The sequence below is a fragment of the Ruditapes philippinarum genome, unplaced genomic scaffold (genome assembly GCF_026571515.1).
Source record: "Ruditapes philippinarum isolate M1 unplaced genomic scaffold, ASM2657151v2 ctg645_1_1_1_1, whole genome shotgun sequence".
NCBI lineage: Eukaryota > Metazoa > Mollusca > Bivalvia > Venerida > Veneridae > Ruditapes > Ruditapes philippinarum.
This window is the reverse complement of record NW_026861731.1, coordinates 245,087-263,158: the sequence shown is the minus strand read 5'-3', so window position 1 is coordinate 263,158 and position 18,072 is coordinate 245,087. Positions and strand designations below refer to the sequence as shown.

The following is an 18,072-nucleotide window of genomic DNA, read 5'->3' as shown; positions in this document are numbered from 1 at the left end:
TAGTATTTGTACTAATATCGAGTTACCAAAAATGTTCTATTTGTAAAAATTTACAACTGTTTGATTTGTAGTGAAATGTGAATGATGCAAGTAAGTTATAGCACTCCCAACGGGTACCGAGTTCTGGTCAGTATCAGGCTTATTCGAAAATGTGCTAATTTGCGTAAGCATTACGACTTATTCACATGGCAGAATGACCTAAATGTTAAAGTGTTACATAAAATGTAGATATCTATTAAATAAATTTCAAAGACTACTTACGTATCGTCGTACTGGACACATGTAATTCCCTTCTTCTTGCTGTAAAATATAACATTTCAAAGGGCATAAATAAACAGATTTTGGAATCGATATTAAAGCACTGAGTTTTGCCTTAAAAGAATTTCACATTCTATATTGACAACTTCCTTGGAGAAGGGAAAAAAATCTCACTGTTAAGGCACATTATGCCTTAGAAACAAATAACTTTTTTACTTTTTTTGAAAAGGTAAACATGAATTGTTTAATGTTTAAATAATTGATTTAGAATCTTAGATGCTTGTTACCTGAAGAATGTAAAGCAACAGATGAAAAAGATGATTCAGGTATTAGCCAATGAGTAACGTTTTGGAAACTAAAAAATTTCACCAAAATTAAAAAGCTTTTGAAAAATAAAAATAAAAGCTTTTCTGGGGCATAATAAGACATGGATGTCCCCACATTCCACTGATTCATCAGTATACTTACATACACTCATAAAGCATGACAACTGTACAGCATAACTGATAGACAAGGGCTTCAAAAACCCAGGAAAATCATTTATTTCTTGTTTTTATTCTTTATAAAACTACAAATTAAATCTAAATCAAACTTTAGTTATAAAAATACATTTACTTTTTAATTTTCAACTTATGAAAGAGATTTTAATGGTGACTAAACAGAAATATAGATACTTTTTGATAAATACAATGGGGTCAAATTTTTGCGCAAAATTAGCCATAAAAACACTTCTAAATACCACCAATGATTAAGACTTACGTTTTACTCATGGCCCTAGCTCTCTCTTGTAACTCAACAATCTACAAGCAAAAAGAAATGGTTTCATATCAACTTCAAACATAGATAGTTAAAGAACTAAAATACAGAACAAAATATCTTTCTATATAAATGGAGTAATATAATTATCTAAGCATGTTCAGTTTAACTAAACTCTTCAATTATAGAGGAAATACAGATTTATAAGGCTATATTGTATGTCATACAACAATTTCTGAATCTATTATCTACAGTCTAACTTGCCCATGCGACCACGTGTATTAAGCGACTTTTGTCTTAAACGACCACTTTAAATTCCCCCCGATCATTTTCTCTCTATATCTTTAATGTATTAAGCGACTTTTGCTCAACGCGACCAGCGACCGCTAAATAGTCACCTAATTGACATCAATCTTTTCATTAAACGACCACTTTTACCTGTCAAGTAATTGTGTTTTTAGAGAACGCCACCTCGTTAAGTCACAAGTGTCAACAATCAAAACACAACAATAAACGTGTGAAAAACTCTGGTATTTCCCATACCATTTTAGCGTATGCAAATGAAGTTAAGTATACGCGTGACGTGTATTATCCAATAATATCGGATAAACAATGCAAAGCTCCGCCCATACTGAGATGGTGTATACGCTTCGCTTGTTGACATTTAGACTTGAATTGACCTTGAACTTGATCAGCCATTAAATTAATCGTAACAAATAGATGTAGCTTGTTTATTTCAAATGAAAAAAAATGCACAACCGAAAACGTCTTCACTAATAGGGTTTTCGTGTTGGAGACAAGGAAAAACAACGGAGAAGTTAAAAAATTCTGGAAAAAATGTCAAACATGTACGTAATGGATCTTGAAACTGTTTTGTCAATAAATATCAGAAAGTTATTTTTTACATTTGCATCCATTTAGATTATCAGGGCGTACTTGTTTCAACATTTATATAAAAATGAAGTTGAAAAACAATCCCACCGAATAAAAAAGATGTCATTTATAAATTTTGACTTTTATATCACGCTGACTGTCTTAAGAGACCGTTTCATTAAGCGACCGTTTTGGGTGTTTCCCTTGCCTGGTCGCTTAATACACGTTTGACTGTACATTTTGGCTAAAGAGATAAACAGATGGTAAATATAGGTTTAGATTAAATAGACACGTTAAATAACAAGAAAACATGACAATGCTACACACCCAAGATTCCTTAAAATATCTCATTCCAAACTTAAATTAAAGCAAGTAAAACTAAACTTTATTAACTGGAAAACATCTTGTTTTATGCCCACCTGCCCATTAGCCCATCTGCCTACACAACCTAATATACAGGATTTTTAAAAATTTAAAAACCTGGTTAATAAGAAATCTTTCATCTATCTTGAAAGAGACATTCAAGCAGTTACTGAATACATGAATTAACCCTGAACATGCTAAATATCTTAAACAGACTTGTTCATTTTTTTATCTGGGTATAACCATTCATTTTTAGGGGAAATGGCATTAATTATTTTGCAGGGGGATATTTCACAATAAGTACTGCTTGAATAGGTGCCAGTGCAAACAATGATTAGACAGCATACACCGGTAGAATTAAATGCTGTCAGCAGACTTAAGGTTATTCAAGTATAGACCAATCAACTTACATCATACTGTTGCCTCTTATAGCGGTCCTCTGTATCATACATACTTGTGACAAGTATTCTGATTTGTTCGTGTAAATTTCTCGCCAGTTCTGTAAGCTGGTCAGTGCTCATACTAGAGGTATCGGCCAGAGGTGTGATTCTTGACGTCAGTGCATTCTGTTTGTCCTTCTCCAGTTCCTCCTTTGTCTTTTGTGGAGATTTCTTCTCCTCCTGTTTTGGAAAGAATTGGTTTAAGTAATTGCAGCAGTCTTTTGGAAAATTGTCTTCCAATTTAACCACATTCTAACAAAGATTACTATAGTTCATTAAAATAAAAGTACAGATTTTGCATATTGTCTACTGAAGTGTAACATATTTCATCAAATTAATGAACCTGAATGCAAGCATTCCTTTGTTATTCTACTTAAAGCAGCATGCCTCCAGATTTCTGCTAATTTTCATGAACATTTTTAAAAAAAACATATATTTAAAAGTAAAATATTGTGAAGTGAAAGAAGGTAATTTACACATTGCAAACTGCACTTAAAATCCACGTACATTAGTTTTTCACTGAACATAAAATGTAAATATTACATGAACCTTAAATCTTTTTACCAGAATTGTTCTACTAATATAACAAGAATTCTTCTTATTATTTAAGCTGTGGGCTTAATCCCTCTATAGAAGATTAATTTGTTTAAGTCGGGAACCTATCTAGCTACATTGTGGAAGGCCAAATAGTTCCATCAGAAAAACAAGAGCTGTTGGTAGTACAGTGTGCTCCACTTTTCTCAGAGCTTGATAACAAAACAAGAGCTCTGATTTTGTAGAATTTTAGTGAGAAAAAGGCAATAGTTCTGTCAATGTTATCTTTCTTTGATAGTGACCTCAATTAAGTGTGTGAAGTTTTAACCCATTCCCTTCAATAGTTTTGGGGATTCCAACTTGCATGGAAAAACTTCAGCAAAGTGTTATGCCGACACCTTGCTGAGTAAAACAGTTCTCCCTATTTTTCAAACAGTCCAGCTAATTACTAGCTTTTTGTTCCTCCAATACAAATGAAAAACTGGTATATCTCTGACAGAAAGTATGACGTAAATGTATACATGTATATATAGAAAATACATGGTTCATGTTGGGATGGAGAAGGTTTATCCGGTGAGCGAGAAAGTGTATCTTTGCAAGCTTTAGCTTTTTTGTTTTGCTGCTAACCATGTGACGTCATCATATGACGTAATGACTGGAGATAGATAAGTTTATCCGGCAAGACTTTATCTAGCTGATAATATAGGCAGTAGCAGGATAAAAAATATACTTACATCCTCATCTTCATCTCCACCCTCTTTCTTTACGATTGTGAAATTTGGGGTCTTTGGACCTTTTCTCTTTTCAGCCTCCAACCTCCTGCGTTCCTTCTCTCTCCTTCTCCTTTCTTCTTCCTCAGCCCTCTTCTTCTTTCTTTCTTCCTGTAACGAAAGGACAAATCTTAACTGACAATTGTATATAACTATTCTTAATTTCATTTTTATACCTTTTAACTTCAAAAGTATGTTCTAATACTTATTTCATTGCCAAAATTATACCTCGTTTCTAACGGAATAAGAGAAATTTCTCTGCATAAATTGCAAAGTTGTAGCAGTAAGAGCTTAAGGCAAGACTCAATTGCTTTATTTAAACACTTGACAGCATTTTCACTCATTAGAACAGTTTTCAAGTTGTCAAAAAACTAGGAGACAATCTACTTGAATTGAACGAAAGGTTACTTTGCAGCAAGTAATCACGCAATAAAATCTGAGGATAAAACCTGGCCACATATGCTGCCAAAACATTTGACCTTCACTAAATGCCTTTCTTAAAATCTTTGATTCTAGTGAGCCAAAAAAAATCAAAGTTTGTTTATCATCATAAACAAGGTTTGTTTACTCATGATTCAAATTATCATTTGATAACAGATTGAAATAAACTTCTTCATTTTTAAGCCATATAAAAATACCTCTTCAACTTTTCTACGAGCTTCTTCCTCCCTTCTTTGTTCTGCCATTCTTTTTTCTTCTTCTGCTCGTTCAACTTGTCTCTCTTTCTGCAAAACAAATAGTAAACATGTCGACCTTTGAATTCCACTACAATGATAGGCAAAGTCTGTGGTTGAAAACAGTGATTTCCCCCCTGTATTTTACAGCCATAGGCTGCTTCCCCAGTGGCCAAAATATGTTTATTGTCCCCTAACAAGGTTATATTTTCACCTGAAACGCTACTGTGAAAATTCTTCACCAGAACTATGACATAACAGCAGCTGACTTATATCAGCTAGTTGATAAATTTAATTGACAGAGAAGTTTGCTAAAAAATCTACCAATGTGATTTTTTTTTTTTTTTTTTTTTTTTTTTTTTTATGGGGTGGAGGGGGTGGGAGGGATGCTTGATGGAGGACAATTGGTAAGAAAACAGTATCATTGATAGATTGATAAAGAACTGGACAGGTGTATCTCTTGTTATTTTGTGTAATAAATAATGGCAGGAAAAAGAAATAATGCCTTTATTTGAGCCACGTCATGACAAGACCAACATAATCGGTTTGCGACCAGCGTGGATCCAGACCAGCATGTGCATCCGTGCAGTCTGATCAGGATTCATGCTGTTCACTATTAGTTTCTCTACTTGTTATAGGGTTTGTAAGCGAACAGCATGGATCCTTATCAGACTGTGCATATGTGCAGGCTGGTCTGGATCCTTGCTGGTAGCAAACCCATTATGTTGGTTTTGTCATGACGCGGCTCATTTCTTAAACTGTGATCAATCATTATTTGAAAATATCTAATAACATTTTGTACTTGAATTTGAAAATATCTTCACATTTTCAAATAACTATTTATCATAGTCTGAGAAATAAATAAATTAAATGTTAACTGTAAAAGCATTTCTTCAATTATGTTAAACATCTCAACATGGATATACAGTGAGATGTCTGACTATTCTATATGCTTGGCAGTATTAAAAAGGGGAATAACTCTGTAAAAGGTAACTCAGAGTTATGTGACCTGTGCCCATCCTTTTATATACAGAAAACAAGTGTGTTAATTTTCAAAAAATTCCATTCATAATTTTTTGAGATACCAACTTGCACTCAAATCTAATAGATTTACTGTGCTCAAATTTGTTATTAGAAAGTATTGATACATGTATTTGCTACAGTCACAGTCTCTTTGTAAATATAAAATAAACATGTTTTCACTTCACACAAAATAGATACATTATATTATGTTTAAAATTCTACACACTATAGGTGGTCACAATATAAAAATATATTGTGTCATTTGAAAAACTGGCAGTTTTTTAAAGAGAATACCAACTTTTCTTGACCTATAATAAGGAACACTGCTTCCCATACATAGTTTATTCATTCTTTCATTAATTTTAGACAAACTGAGTAAGTATATCATAGATTTCAAGTAATTTCTGTGATTAAAATATTTTACTTAAGGGTGAGCATAGTATATTCTGAACCAGAGTGCAATGGCGACACTCATGTCGGGGTAAGTACAATACTTAGGATAATCGAGCCAAAAATGAGACAAACAGTGAAACACCTCTTTACTACTCACCCTTTTCCTTTTAAGTTCCTCGATATCATGGGCCTCCTTCTCCTTTTCTGACTGTCTCATAGCCTTGTATTCTTCCATTTCTTCGGCTAGTTTCTGTTCTTTACGTTTTTGTTGCTCTTCAAACGTTTGGAAGGTCTCCCCTCTAAAACAGTACAAACATAATATTCACTATTCACAGTTATAAATTGCATTTTTTATATATTTAAAAAAAAAAGCATCAGAAAACCTCTAGAACTTTTTCCCTATATTTCTCCTATGAAGAAAAAATATTTCCTAAAATTCTATTACAAACCATAGATAATAGACTTAAACAATATTGAATTTGGAACAGTCCATAATCACTTAAGGGATTTTAAAATTGAACAAATTCATCAGCTGGTCATACTTCAAGAAGATGTTGGCTGACTAGACATGGTACTGGTGGGATAGTCAACATCAAGTCATTACCTCCCCTTAATCACTGATGTAATTTTTTTATGTTATACATCAATCATCTAAAAGATGTTTTAATCATAACCAAATTCCACTATCGATTCTGTGGTAAAATTTATACTAAAGTTCAATGTATATAAAATTATCATATGCTATAATAATAAGCATGATATAAACATTTGAATTAATAATCACTTGGTGAATGAAACAGCCTTAATTCAAAATTTACTTTAGCTGAAAAAAAGTTAAAGGAGAAAAAATCTATGACAAAATGCAATTTGAACTCTAATGAATCACACTGACTTTAACCTCTCAAAATCAACATTTCACTCCTACCAACATGTTTCACACCTAGTGTAACTACATAATTGAATAAAATCCCTTCTCTTATAAAAAAGTTTCAAACATAAAAATTGGGGAAGGGGGGAAAAAAGACAAGGTAAAAAATAAATGAGCCACGTCACAACAAAACCAACATAATGGGTTTGCAACCAGCATGGATCCAGACCAGCCTGCGCATCAGTGCAGTCTTATCAGGATCCATGCTGTTCACTTACAAATGGTGAAACCCTATAACAAGCAGAGAAACTGATAGCGAACAGCATGGATCCTGATCAGACTGCGCGGATGCGCAGGCTGGTCTAGATCCATGCTGGTCGCAAACCCATTATGTTGATTTTGTCATGACGCGGCTCAAACATAAATGAAAGCTAGTCAGGTATAAAAATGTTTACGCATGCCATCAGTGCTTGCTGTCAGGAAACTGTTATATCCCATCATACTTAAATCTCAACAATGTCTTGTAAGTAAACAAGAAAACGGCTAGAAGAAAACCAAGAAATTTCTGAAAATATGTTTAAAGACTCTTGTATTTTGTCTGTTTCCATGTTAATTCTATCAGAAGTAATTATACTCTTGTGTATTTATCGGTCCATGTGATCTGTTTTGTACAAACTCTTGCCAAATAACCGACTAATCTTTCGACTGTGTTTATATAAAAGTAAATTTATCCTATAGTCATTATGAACTGTAATAATCCACACTGAACTAAAGTTATTTCATGTTTCAGCACCATTCTAAGATTAAAAGCAGCAGATTTGTGTCCCTCTCCTCATATTATTATTCAGAGATGTACAAAGATAAAAATCTTAAACTTTTAATTGGAATAAGACCTGGTTCTTTTTTCTTTCTTTCCTTATCCCTTCAAAGTTCAAATATCTTAAACTGAATAACATCTATTAAAACATAAAAACTTAAACTTTTGAATTGCGTTTTCAATTTCTGACCAAAAAGACTGAAAAATAAAGACAGAAAAATGAAAGACATACATTAGTTCATAAATCTAAACGACTATTCACTACTGAAAGCACAACATACATGTAAATTTACATGCTTTTTGTTAAGTCATAAAAACTGTCTGTTTCTACTTTTCCTACATCAAGATATTTCTGGCATGTCAAAAGCACCTTACAAATGTTATGTTGATAACAATACCAGATACATTCTCTATTATTTTCTTGTAATTGATTAAAAAAAAAATTGTAATAATTTTCTAAGATTCTTATTCTGGATGGGAAACTAGAATTCCAAGAAAAAAATTATAATGTTTAATTTCTGTGCTAAATAATGTTACAAACTTGTGTCCATCCTTAAAACATTCCAGAGGTTATCCAAAACTGCTCCGCAAATTGGGTTATCCCTATCTAATCCAGGGTACGAACACTCTTTCACTGTTATATCTTCACCATAGAGGCTCATAGGGAAGACTAGGCTTGCCTAAACTGCCTTGCCTCTATAAATAAAGTCTTTACTTTTATTATTATTATTTTTATTATTATTATTATTTATTATCCATCCACAAAAGAGTGTTTATCACTATTATATTATCCAGTAAAATTTGTTTGTACTCCTGGATAAGATGGGGGTAAACACATGTTTGCAGAGTTCCAGAGTATCTTTATTTGGAAGTTTTTTTGTAAACTGGACAATAACAAATTTTAAGATTCAGAAGCCAACAGTTTAAAGCTTGGTAAAACTGCTTTACTGTGCATGTTGGCATGGCTAAATAATGATCTCAATCAACCATTATTCCATCCAGAAATAGTATATTTCAAAATTCTAATTGCCGTTCTTGTTATAGACCAAACTAGAATCAGACATTGATTTTGACTATTTTTCTACCTCTGAAATATAAAGATTAAAATCATCTACAACATCTATATACACTTCTCTGCAAGTTTTTAATAATTTCTGACCAGTAGGGTTTTTAACAATAAAACAAGTTTCTTATATGTGAGTAATTGCAACAAATAATATCTTTCACACAAAATTTATATAATCTAGTCTAAACTTTAGCCTATGCCTGATGTTAGAAACAAATTTGATCCAAGTGACCAATGCAGGCCAAGATCACCTGGCACATTTGCGCTGTCCTAACAATTTAGCTTTGATCAATTTTGATAGAAGACCATTTTAGGATCAACCCATGGTTTAATCAGGGGAAGATGTTAAAGTTTACTTTTTGGCTATGGTGTTGTGTAAATGAGGACAATAATATGATGTTTAATTTGAGAAAACTGAAATTTGACTGACAAATGGATGCTACAGAGCAAATTTTAAAAGTAATCTTAACCAGTGTTTATATTTATTGACAAAGGAAACTGAATTCATACTGAACTTTTAGTTCTGATTAGCAGCAATAGTGTAAAGTGCAGCAAGTTAGAGCAAGTTAGAGCCCAGTGCCACTACAAAGACATATACTGGATTGTCATGAGTTTACAGTGGTATATCTGGCATATTCTTAAGTCATGAGTTGGTAAACAAATCTATCTCGAATATTCTAAAGGACATATACTGGATTGTCATGAGTTTACAGTGGTATATCTGGCATATTCTTAAGTCATGAGTTGGTAAACAAATCTATCTCGAATATTCTAAAGGACATATCCTGGATTGTCATGAGTTTACAGTGGTATATCTGGCATATTCTTAAGTCATGAGTTGGTAAACAAATCTATCTCAAATATTCTAAAGGACATATCCTGGATTGTCATGAGTTTACAGTGGTATATCTGGCATATTCTTAAGTCATGAGTTGGTAAACAAATCTATCTCAAATATTCTAAAGGACATATCCTGGATTGTCATGAGTTTACAGTGTATATCTGGCATATTCTTAAGTCATGAGTTGGTAAACAAATCTATCTCAAAATATTCTAAAGGACATATACTGGATTGTCATGAGTTTACAGTGGTATATCTGGCATATTCTTAAGTCATGAGTTGGTAAACAAATCTATCTCAAATATTCTAAAGGACATATCCTGGATTGTCATGAGTTTACAGTGGTATATCTGGCATATTCTTAAGTCATGAGTTGGTAAACAAATCTATCTCAAATATTCTAAAGGACATATCCTGGATTGTCATGAGTTTACAGTGGTATATCTGGCATATTCTTAAGTCATGAGTTGGTAAACAAATCTATCTCAAATATTCTAAAGGACATATCCTGGATTGTCATGAGTTTACAGTGGTATATCTGGCATATTCTTAAGTCATGAGTTGGTAAACAAATCTATCTCGAATATTCTAAAGGATATATCCTGGATTGTCATGAGTTTACAGTGGTATATCTGGCATATTCTTAAGTCATGAGTTGGTAAACAAATCTATCTCGAATATTCTAAAGGACATATCCTGGATTGTCATGAGTTTACAGTGGTATATCTGGCATATTCTTAAAGTCATGAGTTGGTAAACAAATCTATCTCGAATATTCTAAAGACATATCCTGGATTGTCATGAGTTTACAGTGGTATATCTGCATATTCTAAGTCATGAGTTGGTAAACAAATCTATCTCAAATATTCTAAAGGACATATACTGGATTGTCATGAGTTTACAGTGGTATATCTGGCATATTCTTAAGTCATGAGTTGGTAAACAAATCTATCTCGAATATTCTAAAGGACATATCCTGGATTGTCATGAGTTTACAGTGGTATATCTGGCATATTCTTAAGTCATGAGTTGGTAAACAAATCTATCTCAAATATTCTAAAGGACATATACTGGATTGTCATGAGTTTACAGTGGTATATCTGGCATATTCTTAAGTCATGAGTTGGTAAACAAATCTATCTCAAATATTCTAAAGGACATATCCTGGATTGTCATGAGTTTACAGTGGTATATCTGGCATATTCTTAAGTCATGAGTTGGTAAACAAATCTATCTCAAATATTCTAAAGGAACATATCCTGGATTGTCATGAGTTTACAGTGGTATATCTGGCATATTCTTAAGTCATGAGTTGGTAAACAAATCTATCTCAAATATTCTAAAGGACATATCCTGGATTGTCATGAGTTTACAGTGTATAATCTGGCATATTCTTAAGTCATGAGTTGGTAAACAAATCTATCTCAAATATTCTAAAGGACATATCCTGGATTGTCATGAGTTTACAGTGGTATATCTGGCATATTCTTAAGTCATGAGTTGGTAAACAAATCTATCTCGAATATTCTAAAGGACACTATTCTGGATTGTCATAAGTTTACAGTGGTATATCTGGCATATTCTTAAGTCATGAGTTGGTAAACAAATCTATCTCAAATATTCTAAAGGACATATCCTGGATTGTCATGAGTTTACAGTGGTATATCTGGCATATTCTTAAGTCATGAGTTGGTAAACAAATCTATCTCGAATATTCTAAAGGACATATCCTGGACTGTCATAAGTTTACAGTGGTATATCTGGCATATTCTTAAGTCATGAGTTGGTAAACAAATCTATCTCGAATATTCTAAAGGACATATCCTGGATTGTCATTAGTTTACAGTTGTACATCTGAAATATTTTCAACAGTGGTATAAATGGCATATTACTCTGAGAAGCACTGATAGTAACCTTGCTAAAATATTTGGTTAATAGCTGTTGTACAGGTAAATAAATCAGATATAGATTTATGGCATTGTTTATTATGCATGTTTCTAATTACTAAAGTCATTACTCACAGCTATTCCATCATCCCCCCCCCCCCCTCTCCCAGGGCCCTCCTTATCTATCTGTTTTTCTGTCTCAGGAACAACGAACTATTATCTTATTGAAAACATATGCTGAATAAGATATCAAGAACAGATTTTATTATCTTTCTCCTTTCTTATGATTCCAATCCATCTTTATAGTAAACATGAAACATTTTTATATTGTTGTATACATAATAATTTAATTTATAAAAAAATCAATAACACTACACCTTAGACTTATTTTTGAAACTTTTCAATATATGGGTTTATGTATTTCATATTATTTTACATCATTTATCAATTCCAGGAAATTATATTATATTTTCCAAAATGAAATATCAAATTTTATGTAAGTAATAGAAGAAAAAGAATTCAATGATGACTACAACTTAGACAAGGAGCCAATCAGTCCATTCAAGGTTAAAGAGATTAAAAATATCAAAATGCAAAATGTGAGCCACAGTAACACGCCTTGCCAGACTGCATGGATGAGCAGACTGGCCTGGCCTGATACTGGTGACTTTAAGGCTAATTACTTTAAATTCCAGCAGTTTAAGGGTTAATTCAATGAAAAAATCTTGATGTTGATTTTTTTTATCCAATCTGCCTATTTTCCCATCTTGTGTGGTCTAAATAAACAAACCTTGACTGGCTTAGTATACTTTTATTTCTGGAAATACTTTGAGAAAAAAATGTTCAAGCCAGAAATGCATAAAAACTTGCAGCACTGCTAAAAAACATTTACTCTAAAAATAAAGACTATAAGACCAGGGGTTCTATCTAAACTAAAGCTGTTACTATATATAGAATACTTACTCTCCGCCCCCATCTTCAGCCTGCCCTCTATTATGCAAATTAGCAAACAATAATATATATATGAATAATTATATATTGAACATACAATATCCATTAACTTAAACAATGTCATTCATGCATACTGATATATAAATAAAGCAATTAACATTTTAGCAATAAACATTAACAGTCAAGAACAGTTTCAGACCTTTATATATATATATTTAAAATAACCTCCGTGGAAAAATGAGATGTTGAATAATAAAGATAACTTAAGAAAAATTTAATTCTTTAATATCAATTATCATGCATGCTTCAACTATAACGTCATCTCCTTCAGAAAAGAAGGCATTCCTAATTTGACGAAGTTTTGATCTTCTTTTGTTTCAAGAGTAGACTGATAATATCCACATAGTGTCTTTTTTCCAAAACTTTTCAATTTAAATTCTAATTCCTTCGTTTTTTTCAAATGACTGAAACTGTTCCAATAAATACAAGCACATTAATAAAACATTTTGTCATAGTAGGCCAGGGTACAGCTGCCCTGATCAATCTATAGCCCTTACTGCAATTAATTTTATATCTAATTTATTACATCATATAATATTATAAGAATCTTACACTGGCTGCCGGTACAGACCGAAATATCTAGCTCGAGGGTAACTGTTTACGGTGGTAACGAGGCTCTGCCTCTTCAATTTTATTTTTGAAAAAAAAATGAAATATGGATGGGGCATTAATTAAAAGTGGGATGAATATAATGAATTTCGCTGTATTTCTCTTTTCCTTAACGATTTAACAACAAAAATTTAGTTTCATGCAGGGCATAAATAAATCAATGTGTGTGTGTAAGTTTTGCATCATTAATATGTAACTGATATTTACAACAGATTATTGATTGGTTAGCAGCATACAGTATTACAGAAATCATCACATGATATAGCCATTCCTCATGTTCCTTAAAGACAGTAATCATTTACTAATCTACCTAGAACTGTTTCTCTCCTACATTACACCACATAGTCTGTGGGTGTGTGAGTGTATTTATAGATCTGCCAGACTTCATGCTATGTATATATTGGAAAACTAGAAGATTTTGGGGGGAATTTCTAAACTTCCAATGGTATGTTATAATACCATGTACCTTTATTTCTAAAAATTTCTTAGAGATGTTCTATATCAAATCCTAAATCTGCAGAATTTCTATAATGGACTTGTCCATCTTCAGTTTAGGAATGGTCCAATTTATTAACTTTAGGGATATTACAAAGAACATTTTGAGGGTTGACCACAAAATTGTAGTAATTTATATGAAATAAGGAAGGAATTCCCGTGACAAAAGAAGCAGCCATTTTTTAGGGTATCATTTAATACAAAAAAAAATTGACAAAAAAAAAAGAAAACAGACAATTAAGGTGAATCAACAAATTCTTTAACATATATTAAGAAAAGTTTTGATTATTACTTTTAGCAACTTTTTTTTCTTCTTCCCATATTCCATAAGCACTCATCAGAGGAAAACGTAAAATGATGAAAAAGACCTGATGATGCTTGCATCTATAGAATATTGTCTACATTCATGCAAATATACCTTACTTCAAACTGACTTGTATGCTGAATACTGCTTAAATGCAATAAAAAAATAACAGAAGGCAAGTTTGACAGAATCCAAATTAACCTGGTAATGCCAATTTTTGAATCAACCTAAATTGAACCTAGTAATCCCATTTTTTGACAATCCATACTTAACCTGGTAATGCCGATTTTTGACAGAATCCAAATTAACCTGGTAATGTCTATTTTATGACAGAATCCATATTAAACCTGGCAATGCCAATATTTTACTGAATCCAAATGTCAATTTTTGACAGAATCTATATTTAACCTGGTAATGCCGATTTTTGACAGAATCCATATTTAACCTGGTAATGCCAATTTTTTACTGAATCTAAATGCCAATTTTTGACAGAATCCATATTTAACCTGGCAATGTCAATTATTGACAGAATCCATAATTTTATTTAACCTGGTAATGCCAATTTTTAACAGAATCCAAATTGACCCTGGCAATGCCAATTTTTGACAGAATCCATATTTAACCTGGCAATGTCAATTATTGACAGAATCCATAATTTTATTTAACCTGGTAATGCCAATTTTTAACAGAATCCAAATTGACCCTGGCAATGCCAATTTTTGCCAGAATCCATATTTAACCTGGAAATGCCAATTTTTGACTGAATCAAAAATGAATTTAACCTGGTAATGCTAATCATAAATTTTTATTTAAGCACTTTTCACCCTAAAGTAAAACGTAGCTTACATTTTTGCATGTGTATTTTTTTTACCCCAGTCAATTACGCCACACCCCAATGGGGATAGCTGGGACTTTTGGATTATCAAAAACCCTTACCCCCAACCCCGTAAGTAAAGGCCCATCCTGCAGGAATAGTCAGACAATAAAATATCTATCAAAATGCCAAGGAAAGCAAGTTGGGTATATGTTCTGCTTTTTGTCAATAAAAAAAAAACCACTGCATTGACCAGTTAGTGCAAGGACAGACAGTCAGACAGGTAAAAACTTTGCTAATTTCTACCCCCCATTTCCTTCACCTTCGTATTAATTAGTTACATTTGACTTTTTAAAAAAGGTAAAGAAAAATTACTTTTAAATATTGAAGTACTTGATGTGATAAATACAAAATGAGTACACTACTGAAAGTAAAAGACTATAAAAAATTCAATAAATATGATACTGTATGAGTGTTGGGTAGCTATTGAAGGCAACAAAGTAAAATAGTAGTTGGTTTTTTTAACAGTTCGTAAATAAGTATAATACTAAATGCAACAGGAGCATACTAAAAAAGACTGATTAAGCAAGGAATGAAGGCAACAGAGTCATTGTGATTTTATACAGAGCAACAGATAAGGTGCGTATTTGCGTATTTACGCAATTAATTTTATAAAATACGCAATTGATTTTTTAAGAATGCGTATCAAAACCCATTAAAAAAAATAAAATACGCAATTGTCTTAAAAACCTGTGCGTATTTTCATTTTCATCACCGCAAAATTAATCTGTCGTAGTTCTCGACAAATTATATCGATATGCATGCAGTATCAGAATATTCCCGAATTAATGCTAACTAATCAACAGTCTCCGGTCTTCGACGGTCCCTGGTCTCCAAAGACCGACTTAGCTATATCAATTAAGCATGAGACCGTCGATTTATCTCTCAGGTCGACGGTCTGTACAGACCGGCAGAGACAGTTGATTTTGCGGAGACCGTCAATAAGTAGGTCCCAGCTGTATCAATAGAAAGCATTATTGCGTCATACAAAAGGGAAAATGATTTAAAACAAAACAGTCGTAAATAATCAAAAATCAGTCAGAAAACAAACTTGTTAAAAATATTATGAAATATAACATGAGCATTTTATATAAAAAATAAAACAATTGTGAAAAGTTCTAGTAAATTGCTAATCCTATTTTCTTTTTAAAACAGTTTAAATTTGTTGATATTGAAACCATAAAATTCATATCTTCATAATTGAATACCCAATTGATCTTGAAATCATAGGGTATTGAGTTTTGGAATACCCAATTAAATGGAGCTAATACCCAATTCCAAAGGAAATGATGGAGTAATACCCAATTCACTTTAAAAGCTTATCTGTTGCTCTGTTATAGAAAGTAAAAACAATGCATGTACTGAAGGTAACAGAAATACACTAAAAAGGTGAATCAAAGAATGAAGGCAACAGAATAAATGTGATTCTAATATGAGTAAGAAAGCTTTTTTTAACATAACAGTGCTTAAATTCCCAATTCCATGGGTATGGGTTATGTTCCCAAAATCCTTGAAAAAAATGTGGTTAATAAAATGTAAAATATTGAAGGCAACAGGCAAACTGAAAAGGAAAAATATAGAATGAACAACAGAGATAGCCCTACTTGTGGTTAATTTAACAAATACTGAAGGCAACAGACATAATTATATTGAATGAAGGCAACAGACAAGGTCCTCATTGTGATTAATTTAACAACACTGAAGGCAACAGACATAATTATATAGAATTAAGGGAACAGGAAATGTCCTATTTGTGATTAAATTAACAATACTGAAGGCAACAGACATAATTATGTAGAATGAAGGCAACAGGAAATGTCCTTTTTGTGATTAATTTAACAATACTGAAGGCAACAGACATAATTATATAGAATGAAGGCAACAGGAAAGGTCCTATTTGTGGTTAATTTAACATATACTGAAGGTAACAGACATGCTGAAAAGATACAACATTTAAAATACTTACTGGTCTTCATTATCTGACATCTTGAATTGTTAAGACAAAACAATGAAATCTGAAAACAACAAACAACACTTCTAACAATTCACAAAACACAGCAGCAGATATAAATATATCTTTAGATATAAATAAAGCAAGTTGACAAAAAAAGTACAGAATTGATGTTATATCAAATCCTCTTTGTGAGACTGAACAAAGCGCAGTGTTAAAATGTGCCGTGAAAAACAAGTTTCTTTCTTAATAATAGTTGTTTAGTAAATACGTAAAACAAGGCTTAAATACGCAGATCTTATAAACACTCACAATTCTGCGTTGATGTTTTTAGTATTGTAAATAACACAAAGCGTAAATACAGAACTTCTAGAAATACCTACCTACAGCCTTGACCTATCCTGTGAACCAATTTGTGGAAAGTACGTAGGCTTATCAGCACCAACGATCAATAAGACATGTACAAAAACAAAATGGCATACTCGAAGATCCAAATTGACGTCTGCTATCTGTTAATTTCAGACTTGTTTATTTACCTACGGTTCTGAAAATTTCACGTAAGCCTAGAATGAACTCGTTCTATTCTTAAAACACAAATTCCTTACCTGGAAATAAACGAAACAGTCCCAAAAAGAGTGTAAGAAGTCCAAGCAACTATTTGGAATGTTGGAAAGCACTAAAACCCCTGCACGAAAAGTCTAAAAGTATCCCGAAGTTTGTCCTAATTGGAATAGCACATTTATTTTAGGGACAATTATTCCTTTGAATTCGTAGTAATAAAAATCAAATGTTCAGAACAATCTAAAGGTTCTTATCAAATACACATGTTTATATAATCGTAAAGTGCTACATAAAGTCTACTAATTTGCGGTACTTTCATATGCCAAAGATAGCGTGGAACTAACTCGCTGAGAATTTCGACAATCCTGCTACCCCTTTTACAAAGTGTATTCACCCATTGACTGGATGCTGAGTAAACACCCAATCAGGTACAGGTAAAGTAGGCTTTTCCATATATGCAAAATGATAATTCTCCTGATAGAATGATCCAATTTTGCCGCAAATAGCGAACAATTTTTAATTGTTTTAAAGCATGTTTTTTTTTATTCTTTAAAAATTGTGCATTGTGTAAGTTAACGTAAAATTCGCTCTATTTCGTAAATAAAAACATACTTCCGTCGGTTCCCGTACTGTCTAGTATTGTTGGCATAAAAGATGAACATGTACGCAGCATCCGAATGCGTTCGATAGACAAATATTCACATT

General features: G+C 32.3%; 1 protein-coding gene across 6 annotated transcripts in view; it reads right to left on the bottom strand.

The window, feature by feature from the left end:
• Positions 1-17,666, bottom strand: part of LOC132716632 (troponin T, skeletal muscle-like) — a 34,938-nt gene extending 17,272 nt beyond the window's left edge. For 2 of the 6 annotated variants that reach the window (XM_060699941.1, XM_060699942.1), the window contains exons 1-9: positions 17,412-17,666; positions 16,822-16,870; positions 12,526-12,552; positions 6,242-6,383; positions 4,633-4,719; positions 3,959-4,105; positions 2,661-2,870; positions 1,018-1,058; positions 262-300 (exon numbers count right to left, since the gene is read on the bottom strand). In XM_060699941.1, the coding sequence (XP_060555924.1) occupies positions 262-300; positions 1,018-1,058; positions 2,661-2,870; positions 3,959-4,105; positions 4,633-4,719; positions 6,242-6,383; positions 12,526-12,552; positions 16,822-16,841 (713 nt within the window). In that variant the 5' untranslated portion in view covers positions 16,842-16,870; positions 17,412-17,666. The remainder of the gene's footprint in view (positions 1-261; positions 301-1,017; positions 1,059-2,660; positions 2,871-3,958; positions 4,106-4,632; positions 4,720-6,241; positions 6,384-12,525; positions 12,553-16,821; positions 16,871-17,411) is intronic. The other 4 variants (XM_060699944.1, XM_060699940.1, XM_060699943.1 and 1 more) reach the window with 4 other exon arrangements.
• Between the last annotated feature and the right edge of the window lie 406 nt (positions 17,667-18,072).